At 39.4% G+C, this 26802-nt stretch overlaps 1 protein-coding gene across 4 annotated transcripts; it reads left to right on the top strand.

Annotated features, from left to right (window-relative positions):
* The first annotated feature begins 429 nt into the window (after positions 1-429).
* On the top strand, positions 430-26325 carry uhrf1bp1 (UHRF1 binding protein 1). 4 transcript variants are annotated; one of them, XM_043224730.1, is made up of 22 exons: positions 430-628; positions 6389-6551; positions 6656-6694; positions 7779-7870; positions 8789-8978; positions 9889-10029; positions 10306-10476; positions 10702-10882; positions 11157-11243; positions 11554-11724; positions 13199-13344; positions 13715-13747; positions 14336-14477; positions 14572-14765; positions 15946-17222; positions 18105-18289; positions 18369-18511; positions 19329-19479; positions 20536-20810; positions 20914-21022; positions 21128-21213; positions 22876-26325. In XM_043224730.1, the coding sequence occupies exons 1-22, from the start codon at positions 585-587 to the stop codon at positions 22984-22986; spliced, it is 4131 nt and encodes a 1376-aa protein (XP_043080665.1). In that variant the 5' UTR covers positions 430-584; the 3' UTR covers positions 22987-26325. The 4 variants fall into 4 exon arrangements, with proteins under 4 accessions (XP_043080665.1, XP_043080664.1, XP_043080666.1 ...); XM_043224729.1 differs by having other exon boundaries at positions 20533-20810; XM_043224731.1 differs by lacking the exon at positions 13715-13747.
* Positions 26326-26802: the final 477 nt, after the last annotated feature.

Raw genomic sequence — 26802 nt, 5'->3', positions numbered from 1 at the left:
ATAGTGCTTACATAATGCAAGTAAAGTTCTACTTAGTTATTTTCTACACTGTTCTTCTTGAGAATAGACCGATAAGTAGAATGACGGTCTCTGTAATCAAATCGACGATAATCGCTAAATTAATTGGGTAGTTGAAATCCAATAATATAATTCATATCTAATGACTGCACCTTAACTGTTTTCTATTAAAGCACGTCAGCTTTCACGTTTGAAGTTGGTCATTGGAAGTTTGCTGATGCCCTCTACTGGTTGAGTCTATATTCTGTAAATTACCCATAACACTGTATTTGTTGTATGTTTTTTACTTGCGCCCTGTGTGGGCGCTTTATTGCCAAGTAAAAGTGTGCAATCACTCTTGGCAATGCTGAGGTCTTTTATTTTGACACGCGGCCGGAGCGGTCATTCTGATTGGCAGTCGCTAGGCGGCGCTGGACGGCGGCAGCCAGCGGCAGCGAGTCGTGAGCGGCGTGTGAGTGTGTGTTTGTGCGCGTGTGTGAGTGTGTGTGCGAGCGCGAGAGAGAGAGAGAGTGTGTGTGTCAGCGAAAGATTTCCGAAGATGCTGGAGAGGTAGCTAGTCTGACGGGATGGCCGGTATCATCAAAAAGCAGATCCTGAAGCACCTGTCCAGGTAAGATACGCGCGGAGTGTCGTGTTTTGATTCATCGGTGTCCGCCTCAGACGACCGACTCGCGGACTGTTATCACGGGACGCCGCTAATAAACAACACACAGCCGCTCGGTGGGGCACAACCTGTGCTCGGGGCGTCTGGCTTTAGTATAAAAGCACGTTTAGGACCAGTTAGCTGACGGGCTAACGGACTGCAGCATCACTGCCTGAATAACACGGGTCACCTGCACACAAGAACACAAACACTGGGCCTGTGACAGAGCAGAGGCCGGCTAAACTTGCCTTTCTCTTTGGGTTAACTTGGGAAAACTCATAATTAGCACGATAGTGCTTTAACCAGAAGTACAAGGGAGCGTTCAATAGAGATGGTAGCCGTTTTTGTCGTCCTGGAGTTTTGTTCATCAACCACTCCTACCATACTATCAGATCCTGACAGTCTCTCTGCTTTTAGGAGCAAGATGATAGTATTTTCGTCTCATCTGAAGATCTGAAGGTCCAGAAATATGTCATATTTGGCTTACTGTGATTTCAGTATCTCTGGTAAACAATGACAGTTTTTTAATTCATAATTTTATGAGTTAATGTTTTTATAATGTTTCTAGCAATTTATTATTCCTATATTATTTAATGAATATTATTGAAATAATTTTATAATAAATTTATATATATATATATATATATATATATATATTTAAATTATTTTTTCATTTTATATTACATTTTATTATTCAAGTTTTAACTTTTTTTTTTTTTTTTTCGGTTTCAACAATAATACCCATTATTTGAGTGAACTTCAGCTGCGAGATGCTGTACAGTAAAGACGAGATGTTTGGCTGAACTCGAAGCCTTTTGCCCTGATTTTAGTTTTAGAGGAAAGGTTGTCCCGGAGCAGATTTGGATAATAAGTGAAGGCTGTGCGTCAGTTTATCCTTGTTATTTAAAAACCTGGTAGTTAGTCTTCACGAAAAAAACCTCGGAGCTGTCAAACGACTTTGCCCGTTTACATAAAGACATTGTAATAATACAAAGCTGGTTAAAATTGCGCAGGTTTATCCTTTAAGTCACTTAACCTTAGGTAGCTCCAGCGGTTGCGTCCCCGTAATATCTTGACCTTCAGTCGCTTAATAAAAATCTGCTATAACGCTGAAACGGAGATGTAAAAATAAATAACCCAGTAGAGCGAGATTCTTCAAAAGGCTGAAGTGGTTGTACTCCAGTGTTTTGGCTCTGATTACCCAGCAGGCTCTCTGTGGGAGTAAAAACACATGCTGGTTCCTGCTGTTCTGAGTCAGGCCTGAAGATCTGCCAGATCAGCCTCTCCTCCGTCCTCACTGTGTCACACAGCCATCATATTGTCTCGCTTGTTGACACACACACACACACACACACGGACCTTCTCCTTAGAAGTGTTAACTAAGGCAAACCTCACTAGAACTAGTGGTCATACAACTGATTTTAGCTGAGCTCATCTCTAAATATCAAACTTTGAGCAGCTTATCATTTTTGTGCTACAGACATAACGCCACTTTAGTTGAGGAGCAGACATGCTGCTCTTTTTTTGATCATATGTGATTAGGTTTATCATTTTTTTACCATAGTTTAACATTTCAACTGGAGGAGTAATTATATATTTGCGGGTCAATTTGACCCAAAAACGTTTACCGAATGGTTAGAAATACTATTTAATCTATGCTGTTTATTTGTTGTTTGTTTGTTTGTTTTACTCAGTTCATGAACATGCTTGTAAACACAGATCTTGAGGAATATGCATGCAAAATTCATAGCGAGAGAATTGAACCTGCATATTTCATGGCTGAAGGCAGCTGCAGATTTTACATTGTGTTTGTATTTTTTTTAATTTATTTATTCCAGAATTAAACACGGTGATAACTTTAGATGCCAATTTTTTGAACTTCAGAAAAATGTTTGAATTTCATACAGGACCTTTTATAATATTCACTTTGGAAAAAAAAAAAAAAAAAAAAATATATTATGACTGGTGTCACTCAGATTTTGAAGGTAATATGAAGACCAGAGACCAGTATATCGTATCAGCTTAGCGTTGCTTTAGCATTGTGTTGGTTTGCTTTTCTTTCATTTAGAGTTTGGTCAGTGTGTGAGTGACGCTGGAGTAGATCAAGCTTCTTCTTCATCTGCTAAGCGATACGGATATCCAGGACGCTCCTGCTGGAGTGACTCAGGGTTAAGTGCTTTAGTCATGTGATAGCTCGTGGCTCGCTCCATCTGGGGATTGAACTAGCGACCTTCTGCTTCTCGGGCTGTAGGAGGGAAGCTTTGTGACCTTTAATCCACGTCGGTCGGCGTCGAGGCCTTCAAACGTACGCATTCAATCGTGCTTTACAGGGGTCAGATCTCCCTAGAACGAGAACGTCCTTCCCTCTGTACCGCGTGTTACTGGGAAACGGTGGGTTGTGATTGTGCCATAAACTGAAGGTAATTGGCAATTAAAGTCAAGCCCCATAATGGAGACGTATAATATTACATATTACGAAAATGGGCATAATAAGTCTCTGGTGTCTTCAGAATGTATCTGTGAAGTTTCAGCTCAAAATGCCCCAGAGATCATTTTGAAAATGCTTATTTTGATTGTGCTGAAATCATGTGTTTTAAACCATATTACTTTAAAATTCCTTTAACTTGTTTCTTAAATATATACCGACGTAATATAGTATTTTTATGCCTTTGTAGAGTCAAAATACAGCACCTTTAATGTGACCGGCCTAGTAAATAAAAGAAGGAAAAGGTGATCTTGAGTTTTTTTTAACTGTTGCACCCCGAGGCTTTGATGCCGCAATCTTGCAGAAACTGTCCTTTTATAAGAATGTGTTGTTTGTAGAGTTTTCCGGGAAGGAAGCTTTTAGCGAGAACGCTGAACTTTACTGAGAGTCTGGCGTACGGTTCGGTTTAGTTTTCGCACTGTTTGTTGAGGTCTGCGGGACGGAGGAGCCACAGAAGCGTAAGGAAGGAGGAATGTATAATGATGGTGTGAGAAGACGTGAGCCAGCACTCTCAGTGTGTGCGTCGCTACTCTGAAGTATCAAATATTTAGGATGATTTTGCTGGCAGTATAAAATTAAACGTGAATAACGGGATTTTTTTGGCCGTTAAATTTCATTACCGTTTCTCAACTGTTTTCCAAACAGCTCAGATCGTGGATTTCGTCTCGAAGTCTCTACTAATGAACTGCTCTGGATCAGGCGTGTTTGATCAGGACAATACATTCATAATGAAACAAGATTTCTGTTTCAAATACAATGTTTTTTTAACTTCCTGTTCATCATAGAAGAAACAGTACAACGGTTTTCAGCTCTTTGTTAATAATCAAATGATTTCTGAAGGATCGTGTGGCTCTGAAGACTGGTGTAATGATGATAAGTCAGCTTTACGTCGCAGCAGTAAATAACGGTTTACAGTGTGAGTTTTTTTTAACAGTTATAGGAAACATTTTTTGTAAATGTAAAAAATGTATGTAGGTAAATGTATATCTATAGATGGGGTTTAGCACATAAGTGAAGATGAGGACTTGATGAGAAAGTTATTAATTTAGTGTAAATTTTATTTGCATTAGGTTTCCTGAGAAACATCATGATAGGGATGTAGCTTAATTGTTTAGTCGCGCATATTTAATCATAAACTAAAATTACGACTTACTTTATTCAGTGAAACAAAAGAATGTTTATTTTGCATCTAATACATAAAAATTATGAGCATATACATATGGATTTATGTAACGAAGTAGTCGTTTTATTTTGCTAAGTCACCCAGCCCTACTTTGAAGTGTCTAACCCTATCAGAAGAATAGAGAAAGAGAAAGAGAAAGAGTGAGGTAAACACATCCTTCCCAGCACACCTGGCTGCTTCACTCTCAGGAGACAGAAAGAGATGCTGGGTTTCCAGACGCCAGTCTGTTGTTTGTCCCATAGTCCTCTTTGTTCTCACAGCTCTGTAACCCTCAGAGAAGAAAAACCTTTCATCATCTTCTACAACCTCTTCCCCCGTTTAGTTTAATATCACGTTATATTAGTATCATGGACCTTTTCAGCATAATAATTGGTGTATATATGTTAGTTTCTGTTTTCGATGCGTTTTGTCGTTTTTATTTTTATTTTAGTATTGTTACTTATATGGCAGTATTGTAGGCATCTATCTGAAATAAAATTAGTTTTATTTATTTGAAGTACTGTAGTTTTTTTATGGTTTTAACTTTAAGACATCTTTACATGTATGTGTTAAGGCTATTCTGTGCCTCTCATAATTCTATGTAAAGGTAATGGTGCTTAAGATCCAGACTAAATTAAGCCTTCTCTGACCCTCCTCATCCGCTGCTATCAAGGAATACGGTAGTATTTATGTACATGCATTCATGCCACCTCGGACCTGTCTGCGTAAAGACCTCTGAATGCCATAGAAGTGCTTCTGTGACACCATCGCAGTGTTAATTTGGCATTAGTTCGCTATAATGGCCTGTTCCATATTCCGTCTTTATCAGAATTGGGAAACGTGATTTTCTTTCTAAAGTGCAAAGCAAACTCTACAGTGACTTCTAGTTTCTGCCAGTGCCATGTTTTGGGGAAAAGCTCTCTCTGTGTGGAATAATTATCCTCAATAGAATATCACAGTCATGTAGTGCAGCGTATAAAGTTAATCGAAGCATACTGAAACGTGACTAAAGTGTTGTGGTGATACAGTACGACGGTGTCTTCTGAAGGCTTGGGTTAATCTTTGAAGTCTTCGAACAGATGGAGATTTCCCATTCAAATGCATGAAACCCTTCAGTCGTTTGAAGCGCTCACCCTGAGCTCCGGTTTTAGCTTGCGGTGTGCAGTGAATATTAGATTTGCTCTGTATGTTTGTGTCTGCGATGCCGGCAGGTTTCGAGGGCAGGGGTTAGAAACGCTCCCGTGGGCTTAAAGCAGTCTTACTGCAGGAATGGTGTAATCTTATTACCCGCTGTTAGTCAATGACCGTCTTTGTGATTGGACCTTAAAATATAGCAGCATCAGAAATGATCGAGAGGGGAATGAGAGAAAATGAGCTAGAGGAATATGATTATTATGTGTTCCCATGACCTAAAAGCTTAGAGTTTATTGGTTGTTAAGTTTTGTCCTTAGTTACCCCAAAAAAATACAATTGACAAAATTCCAGTATCTCTGTAACCAAACTATATAGGGCCTTAAATGAAGACTTTCTGAGTTACAGACATGCAAACAAAAAACTTGAAAAATGCTCTTTCCCTGTTTTGGAATGGCCACTATTGCCACATAATGCAACAAAGATTGCTAAACTAAACCGATTTTACTGACAGCCTCTGTAAAAACAACACTGTGATGCCGCCATCTTCCTGAAGTCATTTTACCTCTCTAAATGTTGACTCTGAATCTCGCATAAAAATGTGCATTTTTATTTTGTACAAAATAGGCAATATTCAGTCAATTTTCATTCATGCCATTTAATATTTTGGCAACTCAATTCAAAATTGAGCCCGGGACGTCTGTTTGAGTTTACACAAAATTAATTATTCTATATTATTTTAGGTTTGATGGTTATACCACATGACATTTTTGGGTCATTAAATTCCAACTGGTTAAAAAAAAAAAACAATAATTCAAAACTGTATGAAACTGACATAAATATAAAGAATGCTGAGAACAACAATACTTATTTTAATTAGTTCTTTAGTTTTTTCCCCCCTATTATAACTTCTAAACCATCTAATGGGTGGTTGTTTCGTCTTGTGTAGGTTCACTAAGAACCTCTCCCCGGATAAGATCAACCTGAGCACGCTGAAGGGAGAGGGACAGCTGTCCAACCTGGAGCTGGATGAGGAGGTCCTGCAGAACATGCTGGATCTGCCCACCTGGCTGGCCGTCACCCGCGTCTACTGCAACAAAGCTGCTATACGGGTACGTGCTATTATTGTTAATACGCTATTAGTTTGTAATAAATGATCACCTTGAGATTCAAGCTAATTCATTGGCATTCAAACGTGTTTTGCTTTCTCTGTCAGATACAATGGACAAAGCTGAAGACCAGTCCCATATGTTTGGTAATTTCAGATTTTTTTCCCCTTTTTTGCCCTAAGAGGGAAATTTTTGTTTCCCTCTTACGTCATGTTTTTTTTTTTTCTGTCACATTTCTTTCATCCCCCTGTTTACCACATGATGTTCTGTCCTTTTTCACTTCTGCAAAAGTACTCTTTTTTTTTTAGTAGTGTGCTTTTCACTCGAATGCTACGGCATCCGATGAGATATGTCCAACAGTGATTGCAGGCTTTTCAATGGCCTGGCCTACATCTCTTTCTTCCATAGTTTTAGGTGTGAGTTTTTAGGTTTGAATAAGCAAAATCATAAGAAGTTGGAAAGCAAAAGTGAATGCAAAAATAAAAGTATAGGAGAATGAATGAAGTACTTCAGTGAACCACTGCAGACTGTAAGGTTAAGTAATTCTAGGTCTTGATCAGCTTAAAATAAAATTTTGTCCAAATGAAAATTTCACAGTTAAAGTAAACTGAATATTTGACCATTGAAGAGTAATATTTATGTTGCTTTGTTGTACGTTGATGCTGTGGAGTGAATGTGTACATTTCATAAATGTCTTTTTAATCAGTCATGAGTTATAAATTGATTTAACTGATTTCAAATTGAAGATGTTTACAAATATACATTCTCCCGATTTTTACATCCCCGTGGTTTTTTTTGTGGATAATGTAACATTTCAAAGATGTTCTTCATTTAAAATCATTTCTTATAAAAAGTATGTAAATGTAGTAATAACATGAAAGCAATAAGAAATTTGAAATGACAAAGTATTAATCAGATACATGTTTTTTTGACTGAAAAATTATATTAATGATCCAAAAGGACAGTACAGTATGCAGATTTTGAATGCATTACGATGGTTAATAATCTACCACCACAACATGGGATATTATTAAATAGTTAAACGTAGCTAATGCTATCTAGATTCCTAGAACTTGCTGCTCCGGAGATTGCTGGGAGATTCGCATTTCCATATTCCATAAATAATTCATGGCTCGAGCTGCGTAGTTCATCTTAAAATTAGTGACCGAGAGCATCGGAAGTTCTGACCTACTAAATTCTGCCTGAACTCTGTTCTCTTTCCTTCTGCAGTTCCTGGATAAAGTAGAAGTTGAAATGAGGACCTGCGAGGAGCCCCGGCCCCCAAACGGCCCCTCTCCGATTGCCATTACTGCAGGACAAAGGTCAGAATCATCTGCTGTAATTCCTTCAGTGAACCAGATCCACAGAGAGTGGCGAAACCTCCCTACGACCTCCTCTCCATTATGCACATTTAGATTCATTAGGGTTACTTGCTAAGTCAAGCATCGATACTGTTATTTGTTCAGACACTTAATGCCAAGTAATGTCAGAGTAAAACACATCACACTATTTGTTCTACAAACAAACGATTCCTCTAATGGTGAGCATCTGTAGGCTGTGAAGGGAAACGTAAAGAACCGAATATCATTAGAACATTGTAGTCTTAAGAACATTGAATGTCCCCATGGGTCCTTGAAAAGTCTTCCATTCGGGTTTATCAAACGTAAGGTAAAAAGTCTTAAATATCTCAAAAAGTCTGAAATATGGCCACAGATAAAAAGGAATTGCGAATGGTTTAATGTGAAAAAGGTGATTATTGCATTTACATATATATTTATCATCATTTTGATAATGGTTTATAGGCGGAAGTTCGTCGTTTCATTATACTTGTTTTTTCAGGAAAACATATTTGTACTGCAGAGTTATTGATCTGTTATTTTTACAGTCATTTTACATAATCATTTTAGATGCAATTAATCACTATTCATTAGGCAGCACTATTTATAACACTATTGTTTTGTGACTTTTGAAATGAAAAAATTAGTTTCGTTTTACTTTGACCTGGTATTTTTAAATAGTTTTTATTTGTATAGTTTCATTTTACATCGTTTTATTTATTTGTTTATTAATTTTTTTTTTATGTTTCTTCTTTTATGTTTCAGATTTAGTAATTATAGTATTGTAAAAATGTACCCAAGGCAAAATTTAAATGTAATTTCTTTTTACGATAGCAGCACTGGATTAAAGGTCAGATCCGGTCTGTCTAATGGATGTTTGTGGTCTGTTTCTCGTCTCCGCAGCGAATATGGCTTTGCTGAGAAGGTCGTGGAGGGAATGTCTGTGATCATCAACTCCATCACCATTAAAGTTCAGGCCCGAGCGTTTCACGCCTCCTTCGAGCTCTGGCAGCTCCAGGGCTGCAGCCTCAATCCCAAATGGCAGAAGAGTGACCTGCGCTACACGCGCATTACACATCCCAAGAGAGGAGAGGTACAGACGTACACCACAGTACCTGCTGTGAAACGATAGTAAAAGCAGGCTGTCCTAAAACTGTCCTAAATGTGAAGCGCTGAAGCACCAGAGGTTGCCACGTTTACCTTGAAGAAGTGCAAAAATGTGGCTTTATGGCATGATAAGGGATCCCCCCAGAGGTGAAACCAACGGTGAAGCACCTTTAACTGTTCGTTTCTTCATTTTAAAGAGCAAGTGAATCATTAGAGAAAAAATAGCAACGGTTACGTAATCCAAAAGGGGACAAAGAGCAGCGCCGTCATAGAGCAGAGATCAACAGATGTCAGATCAAAGCGTTTCTACACTTCTCCTTCTCTTGTTCCTCTTTCGCTTGCTTTTCTTCGCTCGCAGAAGCACATGCTCATGAAAAGTCCCCGCTTAATTGCTTTTCCAGACAGCCATTAGATGATGAAATCAGGCCAATCGTTTTGAGATATGTAGAGTATATTCGGGATGCCAGATCTGCGAAATCACCCCATCCCTGTCATTTACTGAAAATCCCTGTATTTTTTTTATATTGTTATGTACAGTATAAGAAATAGAAAAGACGAAAAACAGAATATTACGTATTTCAATACATTTTCAATGCAATATCTTGCATGCTAATGTACAGCATTTCTTAAATCTTGCTAATCGTTTACACAGTTATTTGATGGCAGTGACATTTATGTGCATGAATAAAAAAAATAAATAAAGATGGATTTGAAAAGGAAAACTGTTTTATCATAAAGGAATACGTCACATTATCTACTGGAGTGGAGACCCCATATGATTGTATGATATGATTCATAGATAATTGGTTTAAAATAAATGAACAGGCAGTTCTGAGTGTCATAGCTGAGCCTGTGTTGATGCTCTTTGTCCTCATACGGTCTCTGGCGTCCTGCAGGTCCTAACGTTCAAGGAGATCAACTGGCAGAGTCTGCGCATAGAGGCGGATGCTATTGAGAGCGACGAGCAGGATCTGGGCAGCACACCCCTGCGCCTCATTACCAATCAAGGACGAATACGCATCGCTCTCAAACGCAGGGTATGTTTTGAAAACAGTTGACCGTTCAAGCTTTTTCTCTCTTAATAGCAATGTTTGCCACAGGCACGTGTTTGCATAGTTTTTCCATCTTGCTTGGAAGATCCTGGCCATTTTTGTCCAGAAAGTTATGATGAACAGCATTCATCTAAATGACCACTGCATTGCTTCGCTTTGAAATATGCAGTGCGTATTTTTAATGAAATAAAAGCATTCATGATAATTGCACTAATCCATGTTGTGATTTCAATAATGTATGCCTTCTGTGCTTCGTCTCAGGTGAAGGACTGCAATGTCTTGGCCTCTAAGCTGCTGTTCATACTGGACGATCTGCTGTGGGTGCTCACAGACTCCCAGCTCAAGGCCATCATCCACTACGCCAAGTCTCTGAGTGAAGCCATGGAGAAGTCCGCCCAGCAGAGGAAGAGCATGGCTGCTGAAACACTACAGGTGCCACACTGCGCCTTTTGAATCAATCTGTTATGAAAACAGCTTAATGATTCACCAGATAAGCTTCATATTGGCACAGAAAAGAAACCCTTGTCTTGTGCTGCAGCTGGCACACGCTTCGTCAGTCAGGTTTTTGTGGTTTAGTGAGTCTTTTGAACACAACAGCTCAGCAGGATGACTCAGTGCTCGAGTGTTTATTTATGTCTTATTGTATTCGTGCGTCAGACTGCGCCTCCCTCTCCTGGGCTCCACTCTCTGTGGACTGAACCTCCTCCACCCGAAGCGGTCGGGACCCCCGGCACGCTGGCCGACTATTTTGACCTCCACGATGTCAAAGAGTCATCCTACCACACTTTCATCTCCCGACTCGACCTGCATATCTGCAACGACAGCTCCTCGGATTGCGGTAATGAATTCGCGGAGAATCAATGCCATTCCAAAGCCATATTCAGGAAGACGTTCAGCTAAGCTGCTCTTTAATAAGTCAGGGGGCTGTTGGTGCGAGAAACGAGATGGTTTTAAACCACTTTTGGCTTATTTAAATGATGGATTTTTATATTAAAGTGCAGTTTGCACAATTAAAAAAATATTGTATTTAGTGTTCCTTGAAAGAGCTAAACTAACTTATGTTGTTAGCGGTTAGATATTTCAACATGACAGGTTATCTGCTGTACACGCAGATGAAGCTCCTCCTCCAGGCACACAGGGTGCGATGCAGCTGACCTTCCGGAAGCTGGGCTGTGACTATTACCCCTTCCACAGACCAGGTGACTCTACCTGACTCTAATCTTCATGCGAGCTTCGGATTATACACACAGCTGTTCTGCACAGGACTTCATTCTACTTTTCTACCTCAGACCATGCCATGCATATTCATTAGCATTCAAAATTCACACCGTCTCGTGTCTCATGTTGGCCAAAACTGCATTTACTTGATCATATTACAGTAAAATTACAGCTTTTATGTTTGTGTTATAAAGGTGTTTGAAGTCAGTGTATTGTGTGAATGTTTGACTGTAGGGTAAGAGGCAGATGTGTAGTTGAGAGACGTTGATTGGTGACATGTGCTGTGTACAGGTGATGGCTGTCGGCACTGGGAGCGTCACTGCGGGGCGATGGAGTCTCATGCTCAGTGGGCGACCAAACTTCTGCAGGAGTTTCAGAGGAGGGTGGAGGACCTGGCCATCCCTGGACCGCATTCAGAGCCAAATGTGTCCGTGAAAGACTCTCCAGCCAAAAAAATCAAGGGTAACCGTTCTCTGAATGTCTACCCATCCCGAATCCAACAATAAATGTTGCTGTTATTGGGAATAATTCATCTGCATGTTATTTGGAAAATAAAAATCATTACAGTCTTTTTTTAAAGGGTTCATATGATGTTGCTAAAAAGAACATTATTTTGTGTATTTGGTGTAATGCATTGTGTTTATGCGGTGTAAAGTTTAAAATACAATCTATTTTCCACATATTGTACATTGTTGTGTTGACAAGCTACGGGTTCAGTAACGCAAATGAATCATCTGCGACACTGAACGTGATGTCACTTAGCTCTTCAGTGATCTATGACTGTGTATTAACTTCCTATTTGAAAACAGGTGATGGAGATTTACAAAGAACCGGCTTTACTGATGAGATGCGCTTGAATATGTTGTGCGGTATATTGCCCAGCCCTAGTTTCTCCTCTAAGTCACGCTTTTCTTTTTGTACAAAGCTCATTGTTCTGAGAAGCAAGATGTGCTCTGATCGGCCAGTTATCCAGTGCCTTGTGATTGACTGAATGCAAGCGTGTGACAAAATGTTACGCCCTTAGCACGTAATGCCACGTCACGGAGCTATGTCACCAAAACAATAAAACACATCACAAACGAGACATTTTTTGCATCCAGTGGGGACATAATTGGTGATTTTAATCATTTAATACTTTTCATTGCACATTGTAAACATAACCATGTTGTGATCAGAGAAATGACAAACACAAGCACTACAATGCTAGAAACTTGAATTTGAATAGTAAGTAGCAGCTTCTTTTAACATGAGAACAAAACTTACTTCAAGATTGTGAGTCAGAAGCAGCAGACTGTCCTTGCAGAGTGAGAATTTCCTTTATAGTCTCTGATCTACAGGTTTCAGGAATCCGTCCTCCATAAATGCACTGAACACACTGTAATATTGGTGTTATACTGTTCTGGAACTTGCCACTGATTTCTAGTTGTGTCCTCTTTCGAAAGCACAAAAAAGTAGTTCCGCTTTCACAACAAAACAAAGCGTCTCCAGAACATGGCGCCCGCAGCAACACTACAGCGAGAATAATAGCTCCGCCTTCTTTATTTGTGTAAATATTTGGGCTGTGTTTCAAAATTAACCTACTCTGTGACGTAGAATAGTGTGAGCGTTTTTAAACGAGCCGTTTTAGGGGGGTGTGGACAAGTCATAACTTTTATAAAGAATATCTCTTTGGTTTCGGTACTTTAGTCTTTGCATCTTATATATGAACTAACAGCTTGTAACACTCCAAAGAGAAAAGAAACTTGAAATCACATCATGTGACCCCTTTAAAGTGTAACAAATTGTACCTTTGTCACCTCAACAGTTCTTTTAATGTCTTAGCTTAAACACAAAAACAGGTTCATCAGTTCCTCAAAAAATTCATGTATGTCTCTGGCTATGTTTTGTTTTGAGAGTTTGCTTTGTTAGATTCTTAGTCTTGTTTTGTATTACACAGATGGAGAATCTCTGTCCAGTTTGAGTCCCGAGCGGTCTCAGACCTCACATCGGACATCAGCAGCCGCCCCGTCCTTAGGATCTTCACTGAAGAGACTTCGCTCCAGCTGTATGGTGATCCGTGTGGACGACCTGGACATCCATCAGGTCTGAGACACCTCTACACAGACATAAAGAATCATGGAAACCCACTGAGAATGACAGCCTTTATATTCTTATATACAGTTCAGATTAAAAGGCCATCTGTCCATTTGTTGTAAATTAATGTCTTTTTTAATTCATTTTAAACAAAAAGTATGTATTCAGTTATTTTTGAATCCCACTTGTGGAAAATGTCATTTCAACAACTTTTATCTAAACCTATCACAGGAAAGGTAAAAGTCTGCTAAAAGAGGAAGCACAAGTTTTGTATTTGTTTTTAATTTTACCACAAGTTTGTATACTCTTGCTTTTTATACAAACTTTTTATACTCGCCGGACAAATGAAATCTGCTTATGTCATCCCTTTGTGCAACAGAAGGATAAAGCAGCATGTGATGTATTGCTGATGGTATGCTTTGGTTATGCTGTGGTTAACAAATTAAGAACAGAAATGGGAAGTTCAAGGGCAACATGACAATTTTGATGAGTTTCGTTGAGATGAATTGGACACGTCACACTAATTCAGGAAATGAGCGCAAAGAATCTCTGATGCATTCATGTGTAACATGAGAATAACAAAAATTTGCCTCGACAAGACAATGTGACACTTTAAATTTTTAATGTCATGTGTCCTTAGGGCTTCAACATTTCGTCAGTGCTGTCACTAATATAATGCATGTTTGCTCGTGTTTACAGTTGTCTCGGGAGCTCAAATGAAACATAAGTGTGGACTCTTAAAGCGAAGTGATCAAGGGTGAATAAAATGTGATGGGGAAAGTCGTTCGATAAATGATTTAAATTCACATTATTTAATTAATGAATGAATTTATATTTATTTTTTTAAAATAGTGGTGTGCGATGAGTTTTGCTTCTTAAAATAATTCAGATTTAACTAAATCTCAGAACACTCTGTGCTACAAAAGCTGGTCATTTTTTCTGAGAAGCTAAAGTCAATAAATAAAACGTATCCGTTATTAAAGACCCATTGTTGCTGTAGGTGTCCACTGGAGGCCGTCACAGCAAGAGAACGCAGTCTCTCCTCTCCTGCAACCGTAAATCCTTACATCTCCCAGACAACACTCCTGCAATTCACCTTCAGTTCACTGAATACTACTTCCCTGATAACCCTGGACTTCCCGGTGCGTTAGCTATGATCTTCACGTTCACTGATCACTATGGTTAATGCATTTCATTCATATTATCAATCATTTTTATTTCCTCCTCTCTCTCTAGTTCCCTGCTCTAATCTTTATGCCCAGCTGAATGGTCTACAGCTGTGTCTGGATGCCCCAAGTGTCTTGTGGATGACTCTGTTCTCACGGGGTCTACACAGGACGCTAGATCAGGTCAAAGCCTTTTATCACCTCCAGGACAGCAGCAAGACGGACGAACACATTGATATCCGCCTGGATGCAACACAGCTGAAGGTAAACCAACTGATCTTATGTGGTTTGCAGCAAATTAAGATGTTCCTAAGAAGCTTTCGGTGCTGCTTTTTAAGAATTATCCTTTTCTTCATCGTAAACCGGGTTTCCATCAAAAGTTGCAAATTTAACTTGTACGCAAAACTGGCGTGTCACATAAAACATCGGCAAATAAGCACCTTTCCATCCAACGAGTCAGCAAGAACGAAATTGCCACTTCCTGATAACCCGGCACTATTATACGATTACTGAATATATTAGTTTTCATATATAATACTTGCACCTCAGACCGAGCAGACGAAACGTAATAAAAGCAGTCATGGCTTTCGGAGGCGGATGCCTGTCGATTTTGGAATGCAGTCTGGGTCAGGTCTAGGAGTCAAAAAATACTTTGACAAATGACCACAAAAACATTTCAGATGCTGTGCAACAAGATGTTACATAGCACAATGTCACATGTTTTTTTTTTTTTTTGCACATGGAGGAATTAACTAGGTAATTATATTTTCATTTCCCATTATTCGCATTAAACCTTTTTCATCAAAAACCACCTCAAGCGAGCGTAAAAACTGTTTTGCTAATTTCTCCATTTCTTCTTTTTGGTTTTTTTTATTATTTTGTTGGTAATGCGATACTTTAAAATGCACATAAACCATGTGATGGCTATAGATATTTGCATTTTTAAAGGGTTCATATGATGCAATTTTATGTTTTCGTTTGTCTTCGGAGCGTTACAAGCCGTTTGTACATAGACGAAATCCATAAAGTAATATTCTTTCTAAAAGTTAAAAAACAAGACGCTGTGTGTTTCCAAATATGTTAAGGGCCTTAACATTTGTGTCACACACTTGAGGTATTGGCCAATCACGACTCGCTGGATAGCTGGCCGATCAGAGCACATTTCAGAACGTTAAGCTTTGTAAAATGCAAAAACAATGCGATTCAGAAAGACCGGGCAGAGAGGAGCAACAATAATTTATGGCAAGTGGAAAATAATGTGATTCCATGTTAACACATTACACCAAATACACAAAATAATGTTCTTTTTAACTCTTTAACACTTTAAAAAGTTCAGTAACCTGATTGATACATGAAGCCTCAAAAAGCCCTCCATTCTAAAACAGACATCTTTATTCTTTTGATGACATCTCGCAAGTGTTTCAACTGAAACTTTTTTCCTCAGCTCATCATTCCTCTGGAGTCTTCCATCTTGGATCACCCAGACCGCCCTCAGTCCCTGAGCATCAGTCTTCCTCAGATCGTCCTGAGCAACACACGCCACGCTCCTCACGGTTCCCATTTGGACCTCAACAGCACCTACAGCAGCTTCTCCGCCCGCCCTTTCTTCCATCCCCAGCCAAGCCAACCTTTCCCTCGCGATCAGAGCGTCCTTCATCCCCTGCCATCTGCATTCCTTCAACACTGTCTGGAAAACGAGTCCCTGTCGTTAGCGCACAAACGGCCATCTCGCTCTCAGGACGTCTGGTCAGTCAGTCTGTCCCGAGTGACTCTAGGGTTTGAGGGGGCTCGTCGAGGGCTCCGAGGGAAAGCTCTTCCATTCGTGGAGCCCTTTGCCATGTCCTTGTGGATGTGCCGCCCTTCTGCCTTCAAAAAAGACTCAAGTACAGATGCCGATTTAAAATCCCCAACCGCTTCTACTAAACGACCCCTCCCAGACTCACTGCAGGGTGTAAATAATGTCATATCTAGTGAAGTTCACCAAACCGAACATCTAGTCAACTCTCCCATGGCCTCCATTCATATCTTAGCCCAGTCCATCACTCCTGTCAAAATGTGGCTCAACCACTACCAGTTCGTAGCTCTTTTGCGGATGAAGGACTACCTTGCCCGACTAGCTGGACATTTGACCAAGGACGTCCAGGGTTTGGGACAACCTGAACATAAAGCATCAGATCCCCCTTCGGTTTGTGTCTCAATGCTAATGGAGGCCATAGAACTTGCTCTACTGCTTCCTCCTGCGACATCCGAGCCAGTGGAAGAAGCCCATTCTCCTGAGGAAACGGACAGTCCTAGCTTAACCGACTCTGATTTGTCACCGTCCCACCTCGCTGGTGAGCCTGACCTGCTGGAGGACAGCGGGACAGCAGGGAATGAGGGTCAAGAGGATGCTGAGCAGGAGGGTTCGGTAGAGGAAGCTTGTGAAGCTGTTGAAGAAGGAATGGATGGACCAACGGGGCAGGATGGAGAAGCTCAGGCTGCCGTTACTTCCTCGCCTCCTCCACTTTCTCCAGGGAATTCTGCTTTACTGTCCCGTCATAGCTCCACTTTCAGCTTGGAAGGGGAGCTGTCCAGTGCCCTGAGTGCCACCAAAGGCGTCACCAAAGACGCCCTCAGCGCCTCCCTGGATCTCACCAAAGGTGCGCTGTCCATAACGAAAGATGCCTTCAGCATCCTGAGCCGAGGATCTGGCATGACTAAACTCTTCACTCCTCAGAACAAGTAAGAGCTATGATTATGGAATTTACTCATGTGGAAAATCTGGAATATGTTGCGGTGACCGAAACAGATAATTTTACAGATCATATTTTATCTCCTTGGACTGCTGATGAACCCTGCCAGTTGCTAATTTTAAAAAGCTATTCTATCACTTAGCCATTGTTGGCTCCATCCTAGAAATTATCGCCTGATCGGAGCCATTTAATTTGTGGTTAAGCTCGAAACAGTGTATTTTTTGTTTCTGAGTGTCTGGTCATCTTTTAGAGGAGCTCACATGCGGTGCACACAGTACATAATTGAAAAGAGCTGATACTGCTTGTGGCTATTCTAGTGAATGTCTATATTTAGACACGCTGGGCTGTATATACTGTTAGTTACAGTAAATGTGTTCATTTTTCGTATGTTATTAACCCTTGAGAGAGAGAGAGTGCATTTAAAATGAAAATACTATTACTGTTTACTCACTGCTATGTTCATACAAATCTACAAACTTGTATTCGTCTACAAAACAAAAATGAAGATATTTTTTAATGAAACACTCTAGATTTCTGTCCTTCTTTTGAAAGTCCATTGCACAACAATTTTGATTCATGTTCGTAAAGACATAAGTAATTCATATAAACGTTTAGGTCTTTATAAACATTTTAAAATGTCTGGTGCTTGTGGTGGAATTGACTTTCAACGGAGGGAGAGAAGTTTTTCAAGTTTCATTACAAATATCCTTTTTGTGTTTCCAAAATGATAGTTTATGGGTTTGGAATGACGTGAAGATAAGTAATTAATAACAAACCTAATTGACTGTCTTAACCTTTACTATTTAATCATTTGCTCTTCCTCTGCTCTACTCTACCTAACAGTGTGGTAAATTAACTCATGTCTCTGTAGGGAGCAAAGTGCACGGCCAGAAGAGTCCAGTCCCTCCGTAATGGGGAACCTGCGGCTTCAGTCCATGAAACAGTCGCCTTCCCAAAATTCCTGTGACAGTGCCATTTTAGAAAGTAGTCTGGCGGACGATGGCTTGTCCGTCGATAGTGACATCAGCGAAAACTTCGTCATCCTCATGGACTCTGGTACAGCACTTGCCCTTTTATTTTAAAAGCTAGAACTGTAACCGTCGGTGTCTGAGTCATGTGTGTTTGTGTTGTTCAGAGTCTGGTGTGGAGTCTCTGCGTCCTAATGGTACGGGGGTCTCGGGCAGCTGTGTCAGCCCGGCTCCAGGAACAGAAGGCGGGTCGTCAGCAGACCTCAGCAGCTCTCTGTCTCAGAGCACTGAAGACGTTGCTCAAGATATGGTGAGTTATATCTATCTGTAGCACGTCTAGATGGCTAATCAGCTGCCACTCTGCATGGAGAAGCAGTTTTAATTGTGCAGAATCGTTGAAAAATAGCATTTATTTGTTTCTTTGTAATATAAATTATACACTATATTACTTTGACTGTTGATGCTATATATATATTTTTTCTGCTGTATATTTATTCTTATTTCCTGTTCTCTAATTTATGTCTTTTGCTGTAACTCCTAAATTACCCGACCGTGTATAATTATTTCAGAAGCTTCAAGAACTGGATTAAGGAAAACAGTTTACATTTTGATTTAGTTTTAAATTGCATTGTAAATTAAAACTTCCAGTAACGCTTATTTTAAGGTGCCCGTAAAACCAAGTTAGAATGTATTTAGTAGTAGCCACTGTACTTACAGTTTGTAATTATGTGTATAGAGAATTTCTGTCACTGTATACAACATATTCATAAATTCGATTAAACTGACATAAGCTACTTAAAATAAAGTGCATCGTGATTGTACTTAAGTGTTACATCTACATAATTACAAACTGTAAATACAGGCTGTTTACATAAGTATGTTTTATTTTATGTAAATACAATGGCTACTACTAAGTACATAATTAGATAACTAAAATAAAATGTTAACAGACTTTCAGAACATAGTCTATCCGGGATCTGTGTTTGTCACATTTGAACACATTCAAATTGTTCCAGGTAGGTACTTTACTGATCGGTGAAGGAAAGATTAAAAATCTTTCAGCATTTACTTTTATCATAGTTGGTTGTGTGATTTTTAATAAAGGTTTTTTTTTTCTTCCCCCTCAGGTGTCTGTGTTAGTTCTGTGTCTGAGTCGAATGGGGTGCCTGATGGAGATGCGTGGTGAAGATATCGTGGTGGCGCTGGAAGCCCAAGAGCTTTTGCCTAAACAACATGGCAACCATAAAGTCACTGACCTGCTGGCAGGACTGACACAGGGTTAGGATGCTAAAAATGTGAACATAAATGTGACACTCTTAGTTGGACGGGCATATTTGTAGCAATAGCCGAAAATACACTTTATGTGTCAAAATTATTTTTCTTTTACACCAAAAATCAAATATAATATAAATAAAGATCATGTTTCATGACTTTCATGATTTTTCAGGACAATTTTAAAGGTGATTTTCTCATTATTTAGATATTTTTTCCATATATTCAAGTAGTTGTCTATCCTAGCAAACATACATCAACATTTTTTTTGTATGAACTTGCACAAAATTATTAATAACAAATCACATTAGAAATAAAGCATAAAGGTCCACCCCTAAATTTAGCAGTACGAAAAGGCACAAATATGTTTATACAAATTTTTCTTACTGAATAAAGCCAATCTAAAACAAAAATAATGTAGTATGCTGGAGACTTACTACATGCTGGAGACTTATCTTCTTCATAAGATCACCCAGTTAAAGGACTAGTTCACCATTCCATCACTCGCCCTCCATTGCAGTGAATGGGTGCCGTCAGACTAAGAGTCCAAACAGCTGCTAAAAACATGGCAATAATCCACACCACTCCAGTCCATTAATTAAACAAATCTATCATGACATTTTTAAATGCACTGCTTTTGGGCTAAAATGTCTTATCTTGTATCTTCCATTGAAATAATTTTCATTTTTGAGTGAACTCTTCCTTTAAGAAGTACAATTCCTGTGCGCAAGCACATGGTACGAAACAGAGAAGTTGAATAATCGTGTTTAGGTGTAGATCACGTGACACACCAATAGTGCTCATGGTATTTCCCTTTTCACTCCCTGCACATGAAGTCAGGAACTTGTGCATCTCCAACCACTAATTATTCACGACTCAAAGCATGCAATCTGCTCCTCAAACCATATGTTGATCTGCAACCACTCCATATAATTTCCTCTCTCACACTCTTTATTTCTATGGCAACTGATCCTCAAACTGATGTTAAAATCAAGCGTGTGCAGATACATGCAGTATAGCACTTAACTTTCTTTTTTTTTTTTTTTTTTTTTCTCACAGCAGCTGGTTCTTCCTCCCCAAATGCTCCTCTGTCTCCCGGGCCCCGGTCTCTCTCCTGTGCCCCAGCAGCGGCCCTCAGGATGGAGATGGGCCCGCGTGCGGGTAGACACTCTCCTCTGTCTGAGAGCGTGGGCTTCATGGAAATGTGCCTGACTGGGTGCAAAGCAGAGCTCCTGGCTTCTACCTTAAACACGCTTGGACCCTTTCTGGAAGATGAGCTCAGCGCAGACCCCCAGCCAATGAGACTGTGGGTACGGGACACTGCTGTTACACTAAAGGTGAGAATGATGCCCATAATCGAAGCTAATGGAAGACTAGGCGTTCCCTTTGATGGGCCACCAGATAATCATTCAATGCGTTCTTCTGTTCTGTTTGTGACAGGACGATGGTCCTCGTGTCTACCCGACCGCTCCTCAAGCAGTTCCTGTGCTCTTCTCTCTGGACGGTATTGTGTTGGAGCGTTTGGATGACGGAGTCCTCAGCTTGAGACGTGAGTCCTTTGGGTTTGGGTTACAGCAGCTGCTCAGATTGCAGGATATCTGTGTTGTCACCTGTTAAACTAACGTTTGCTTCCTCTGGACTTTTACGCATGCAGCTGCACAGAGCCAATCAGGGATCGAGACGGACGGGGACGAAGATAGAGCTGGCCCGTCCTGCTTCAGAGCTGAGGAGCAAAACAAGGTATCATTAGAAAATGATCACGCACAATGGAATGTTGCATTATTAGTTGCATTATGAGCATCTGCTCCCATGTCTTATTTTCACTCACAACTAATTTAACATGGCAGTTCCAGATGCATGATGGCAGGTTGGACATTTTGATGTAATGATGCATCTTGACGCACCATATTTTAATTATACACTAGCACGCATGAGCTTTATGTGGTAGCCACATGAAAATAATAATAAAAAATAAAGTCAATACTAAATAAAGTCAGACATACTAAGTCAATATTGAGATAAAAAGGCAAAAGATATTTATGACAAAATACAATTTAAATTGTCATTAAGTTTTTGTAATGATTGACTTTGTAGCCCATAATTTAAACTTTTTATCCTCTCAACTTTATCATAATTGTCAATTTCTAGTTTTGTTTTGTTTTTTTTTTTGGTCAGTGCCAATATGTAATAATTATGACTTATGTCGTAATTTTAAAATACTTCAATTGTAAAACTTTCATAATTGTGCTTTTTATGCCATAATTGTGATTTTTGAAAGCCTGGCTTTCGTATGTGGCCAGAATGGGTTTCCGTAAGTTTTTAGTGCTCCTTTTCAGAGAAATAAAACAATCTCTTTATATATTTCCAGCCTACAAGATATAGAGTAATTGTAATTCTCCAGTGCTTGGCTACGATTTCTTTCGAGTGCGAGAGAAGACTCCGATGTCAGCAGTAGCATTTGATCTCTTAATTACATGTCTGAAACCTAAATGTCTTTTATTATTTATTGGTCAAGGTGTAGTGCTACAGTGCTCTCTAAAATTCCCTCTTAAGTCCTATTCGGGTGAGACTAGTTTCTAAAATACGTTTGAGTTTCGCTTCTTATCACGTCTGCATGTACCAGTTGAAGACGGGACTAGCATCTGTGTTTATTACAGAGATAGGAGGATCTGCTTTGTACATTTAAGAGATCACATGCTCTGAATGCGTTCATTGCTTATAGTCATTCAGATTTATTACCATTAATATAACCGCAGGTTTAGTAAAATTACCTCGGTGAAGCTGCATGGCTACATGGGTATTGTGTGGTTACTTTATTTATTTATTTGCTTTCGCATTCTGGATTAGATTTCTAACAGGTTTACTCAGTTTGCCAAAAAACCTACCTGGTCTCATGGCCTAACCGTACCTTGGTGCACTTTTTAGGGAGACATGAAATACGTACCAGAAAGCACAGATCACTGCAGTTTCCAAAAGAAATGGACACTGGAGGCAGTAAAACTCTTTTATTCCTTTTTGCACAAAGTTTACCGATTTTCGCTTAATTTTACTTAAAGAATATCGTTTTATGACTTATAACAATATTAATATACCGGCAGATCTGAAAATTGATGTCATCCAGCTTCATATCTGTGCTTTTATAGACAGTAGGTTTCTTTGGTAGCTTCGAGACCAGTTTGCAAAATACAGTAGATAATTCTCTCTGTAATTAGGTTAAGGTTGTGTGAGGAAAAACACAGACGTGGCAGATTCGGACGGTGTACGTTATTCGCAACGTACATCTGTGTGAAACAAATATACAGGAAAACTAGTCCCATCCGAATTGGGCTTTATAGTGCGTTTCAAAAGAGCGTTTTTTTCTATCTCAGAATCTCATCTGCTTGTGTTTCTCCGTTGGTCCAGTCTCTGGAGTCCAGACTCGCTGATGTCCAGTCAGCTCTAGAGAAAGCTCTGTCTGACCGAGAGCGCCTGCTACAGGAAGTCAGGAAACACAACCCCTCCTTCACCTTATGATGTTCAAAGGGAAAGAAACCAGACTTGTCCAAATGAGGCACCAGAAAACATGTCTTGTAGATAAACCAGAAGAACAAGAGGTTTGCCTCTTCTGACTCCAAAGTTCTCGTCCATCCCTTGCTGTACCTTTTTAATCTCTAACGTCCGAGTGTAAAATCACATGCCATCCAGTTCTCTTCAGTCTCTGTGTGGATCCTCCATGAGTCTTCCTGTATTTGGCTGCACTACACCGGTTCACCAAGTTCCCAGGACTGAATCAAGTCAATGAAACAGACCCTCTTCGCTGCACACTGGATCATCTCTTTACTTCTGGTCAGCATGCTTCTTGCACATTAGTCCTTTTTAGTCTCACAAAAGGACCGTGTACAGCTTTTAGTTTCTGTAGATGTTTCTAAATGTTGTTTGGTACCACGGCCCTGTAACGCCGGTAGATACAAGCTCTGTTCCAGAACCTAGAGAGAACCCTAAATAGTAGGGCTGGGCTGATATTATCGGTTTAATTAACCAAGAATTGATCTCTAAGTCAGATTTTTCAGTTAATGCATTAACAAAACTAAATAGTGTTGCCTCCAAAAAATCGCATTGTGAATCGAGAAATGTTTCAGTATCGATTGTTTTTTTTTTTTGTTTGTTTTTTTTGTTTTCCTTCGAATGCATCACGGTTTCTCTGGAATCTCTCTCTCTTCAGCACTTCTTCATGAGCATTTGAGTGTATGGATACAAACTAGATTAGAGCGCCATCTGCTGTTACAATCTAGGCTCAGAATCGATATGTCCTGCAAAACCCTTATTTCATCATATCACATTCGGCATATTTTTACTTAAAAACCTTTTAGTGCCGTCTCATCCATTGTATTTTAAATTCGGAGCGTTAACATAAGTATCATTTTTAAAAGCGTCTAAAAATTCAGTTTACTTTTCATTTGGATTGTCGCTAATTAGAACTTTTAATATTAAAAATTTTAAAGTAATTTATCAACTATAAGTTCACAGCACTGGTTAAGGATTTTCTCGTCAAGAAAAAAAATGGACGCCTGCTCAGAAATATACGTAGCCCATGTCCAAATGAATCGGGTGTGGGATTGAATCGAATGTAGAGAATGTGAATGCGAATTTAACCGATTTGTAACATCTGTGTCAGTTACCAGCTTAACGGATATCGTAATAAGACGTGTTCTGGGTGCTCAGCTAATCACGTTCCCCTCAAAGACACTTCTGGTTCACTTAAAGTTTACTAGGTTTAGGAACAGAGCTATGGATTTGACTCAAGTAGTGTGTTGTACATTTCTTATCGGCTGCTGTTCAGTGTGTAAAGTACAGTTGGTGTGTGTGTGTGTGTGTGTGTTCATGAAAGGAGCTGAAACAAAAGCACTTTGACTTAAATGCACTGTATATATCACAGTTTCGTCTGAGGATCAGTGTACAAAAGGTACTTGTGTTAACCAACACATCCTCAGAGTCATGGTACTCACTGTGCTGTCTTCGGTGGCGTCCATCTCCTCTAGTGTAGAGTCACGGAGAAACCCCAGTGCCAATGCCGGCGGTCACACGCACTTCAGATGGGAAGTCAGCTTTATTCAGTATTACGATGCTCGCTTGTGTCAATGTAACACACTCGGTCCGTTTAATGAAAAAATGTGTGTTTTTTGATCATAGTCTGTTACACTAAAGTCACTTTGGGATGTTTCACTAATCTGTAGAGTTCAGACGAAAAATATTAACGTTTATGCACATTTATTTTTACTTTATGAGAGATTTATTTTTTTTGTTGGAAGTATACCATTGAAATGCGTACGTTTTTACTTTATATACAAATTATGGACAGAATTTTTTTTGTAATTGGATGGTGCATTTCAGTTTTTCTTATTATTTACAAATTGTCTTGCTGCCCCAATTTTTAATTTTTTAATTTTTTTTGTAAAGAGAGTGTTTCTGTTCGCTGTCCTGTAAACAAAAACTAACTGAACCACAGGTGCTACTGCATTTTGACACATTTCTGGTCACCGGACCCATTTTTGCGTTAAATCAGTATTATGAAGCAGACAGATCGTCCCTCTGTGTCGCTCTGCGGGTTTGAACAAAGCCGTCTTCAGTCGTTTGGATTGATTCATCAGAACATGTCTGGTTATTTTAAACACGCCACATTTTTCCGGTGTCGTGGTGTCCCTGCTTCAGCTTCCAGTGCGACGTGTAGCATTCACTCACACTAAACAGTCTCCGTTTAGTGTATCGAGAGATTTCTGTCTTCCGGAAACCTTTGGAGAAATAACGGTTACGATGGTGTAAACTGTAAAGACTTTTCTGTAGACGGTAGAAATGAAAATAATATTCTTACGATCGAAAATAACTTCATTCACTGCATGGGAGAAAAAAAAAAACATTTGGTGTTTTATGCATGACTTTACTTGAAATATTTCACAAGTGCGACATCATGAAGGTCACAGGCTGTTTATTTTATATAATTGTTTTATTTAATTTTATTTAAGGGTCATCGCTAACGTACCGTTGATGAGTATCGCCTGTGAGCAACTTGACCTGATTATGCTAATTGTATTGATTGTTTTTAGCTGTGTCGTTGGTACTGAATTGACTTCTGTTTCCGTGTGTGCCGTTTAATCGAACGATCCGTCCAGAACGACGAATGTTCTGTTCGTTACACTTCTTCTCTGGAGAACTGAACGACTGCTCTGCTCACCTCCGAGTGAAAGTTAACCTCATTAACGTCGATCTGTTCGTACGAAGTGGAAAAATGTCATTTGTTCTGCTTCGTGTCTCAACCCAAGCTCAGATTTTCCAAGCAATCAAAAATCTGAAACATTTCTCACCGAACTCACCGATTGACCCGAGAGATATCAGGATTGGTATTGCTGTTAGCAATCGTCTCGATTTAATGACTGGGTTTTTCGAGAAAAGGCCCATATGTAAGCAGTTCTTTGCTTGCATGTGGATTCGAGACGGTCGCTCGGTACAGTTGGGGTTTGCCGTTGTTTATCGAGAGTAATGTCGGATTGGCGGTTTGTCTCGGAGCAGAACGTTACGACTGCGTGAGTATCGGGGTTTATATTGTTCAGTTGAGTTGTGCTTGGTCATATCTTGGTTTTGTCTTCTGCTTATCGAATGACCGATGTTCAGCGCTCTTCACTTCGATAAAATTCAAGGTTTCGGTTAAAAATTCAATCTCTTCGTTAAGATGAACGCAATTTCACATTTGCTATCGCCATTAGAGTCCTGGAACAAAACATTTAAAACTAAACCGATATTTTGTTGGTTCTGTGAACCATAACTATGTGAAAATATGTCAAGACCGATGATGATCAATAAAATGTTTCTAAAAGTTGAGCTTTTAGTGTCTTCTGTCTTTCTGTAACATCAGTGCACTTATTAAACGGAGAAGTCATCAACATGGCAATGTTTTATTAGCTACCGGTAGGTTTTACCTGCGTTCTGTATATTCATTTTTATTTATGCAATATATAACTTTATCCATTCTATTTTATTTTTATTTAATATATGATTTAAAAATTCTTGAGACTCTTTTCATCATTGCTCTTTTGTTGATTTTGATTATTTGCATTGTTCTCAATTTTAAATAGCTTTGGATGAAAATGTCTGTTAAATGTTTAATCTGTCGTCTCTGAATCTGTATTATAGGCAAATATCACACATCCAATATATCATATTCTCCCGTCTCAAGCATTAAAGATATTTTATTGACGCACCGATAGCCTTGTTCGAACGTTACAAAACAAGCATGTACTTACTGTGTTCCTGATAACAAGCGTAGCATTTTTTTAATAATCTTTTGCATGTTTATGG

Source organism: Puntigrus tetrazona, chromosome 23, assembly GCF_018831695.1.
Source record: "Puntigrus tetrazona isolate hp1 chromosome 23, ASM1883169v1, whole genome shotgun sequence".
NCBI lineage: Eukaryota > Metazoa > Chordata > Actinopteri > Cypriniformes > Cyprinidae > Puntigrus > Puntigrus tetrazona.
Note: the sequence above shows the minus strand (reverse complement) of the source record. Positions and strands in the feature narration are given on the sequence as shown.

What these genes read in the sequence shown, in the direction of transcription:
- uhrf1bp1 (XM_043224729.1), top strand. Translation starts at nt 585, where the DNA reads ATGGCCGGTATCATCAAAAAGCAGATCCTGAAGCACCTGTCCAG. An exon ending in GCAACAAAGCTGCTATACGG is followed by an intron (nt 6,552 to 6,655) that starts GTACGTGCTATT and finishes TTTCTCTGTCAG; the next exon opens with ATACAATGGACAAAGCTGAA. An exon ending in AAGACGTTGCTCAAGATATG is followed by an intron (nt 18,512 to 19,328) that starts GTGAGTTATATC and finishes CTTCCCCCTCAG; the next exon opens with GTGTCTGTGTTAGTTCTGTG.